This window comes from Guillardia theta, assembly GCF_000315625.1.
Source record: "Guillardia theta CCMP2712 unplaced genomic scaffold GUITHscaffold_73, whole genome shotgun sequence".
NCBI classification, from domain to species: domain Eukaryota; class Cryptophyceae; order Pyrenomonadales; family Geminigeraceae; genus Guillardia; species Guillardia theta.
In genome coordinates, this window is record NW_005434601.1 from 72,926 (window position 1) to 73,475 (window position 550).

At 56.0% G+C, this 550-nt stretch overlaps 1 protein-coding gene across 1 annotated transcript in view; it reads right to left on the reverse strand.

The window, feature by feature from the left end:
• Positions 1 to 384: 384 nt before the first annotated feature.
• Positions 385 to 550, reverse strand: part of GUITHDRAFT_143258 (hypothetical protein) — a gene marked incomplete at both ends in the record, with an annotated part of 15,332 nt that continues 15,166 nt past the window's right edge. Inside the window, one exon of the mRNA XM_005826588.1 lies at positions 385 to 487. Within this exon, the coding sequence (XP_005826645.1) occupies positions 385 to 487 (103 nt within the window). The remainder of the gene's footprint in view (positions 488 to 550) is intronic.

Genomic DNA, 550 nt, shown 5'->3' on the forward strand with positions numbered 1-550 from the left:
AGGAAAGGGGAGGGAAGGGAAGGGAAGGGAGAGGAGGCGAAGGACGGCTGTGAAACTTACCAGGATGCAGGTCGCTATGAGGACTCCATACATATGTAGGTGGAGGAGGGAGGAAAGCGGGGGGGGGAGGAGAAAGGAGAAGGGAGGAGGAGGAAGAAAAGATGAGAGGGGAGGGGGAGAGGGAGGAAGAAGAAGAAAAGATGAGAGGAGAGGGGGAAAGGGAGGAGGAGTAGGAGGCTGTTGTAACTTGCCTGCTTCTTTCAGACATGCACCTCACTACACTGCTGGTCAAATTGTACCTCCTCCTCGTTGCTGCCCTCGCTGGCTCAATCTTTAAGCTTGCTTGGTCTCTCCTCCCGTCTTCTCATCTCCCCTCTGCTTCCTCTACCTGCCTCTCTCCTCCGGCTTCTCCGACGCTCCTCCTCTCCTCTCCTCTCCTCTCCTCTCCTCTCCTCTCCTCTCCACTCCCCTCCGCTCCGCTCCTCTCCTGATCCTCGCATCCAGGTCAATCCGATACTAGCCAGGTCAATATCTGTCCTTTAGTGTCCTT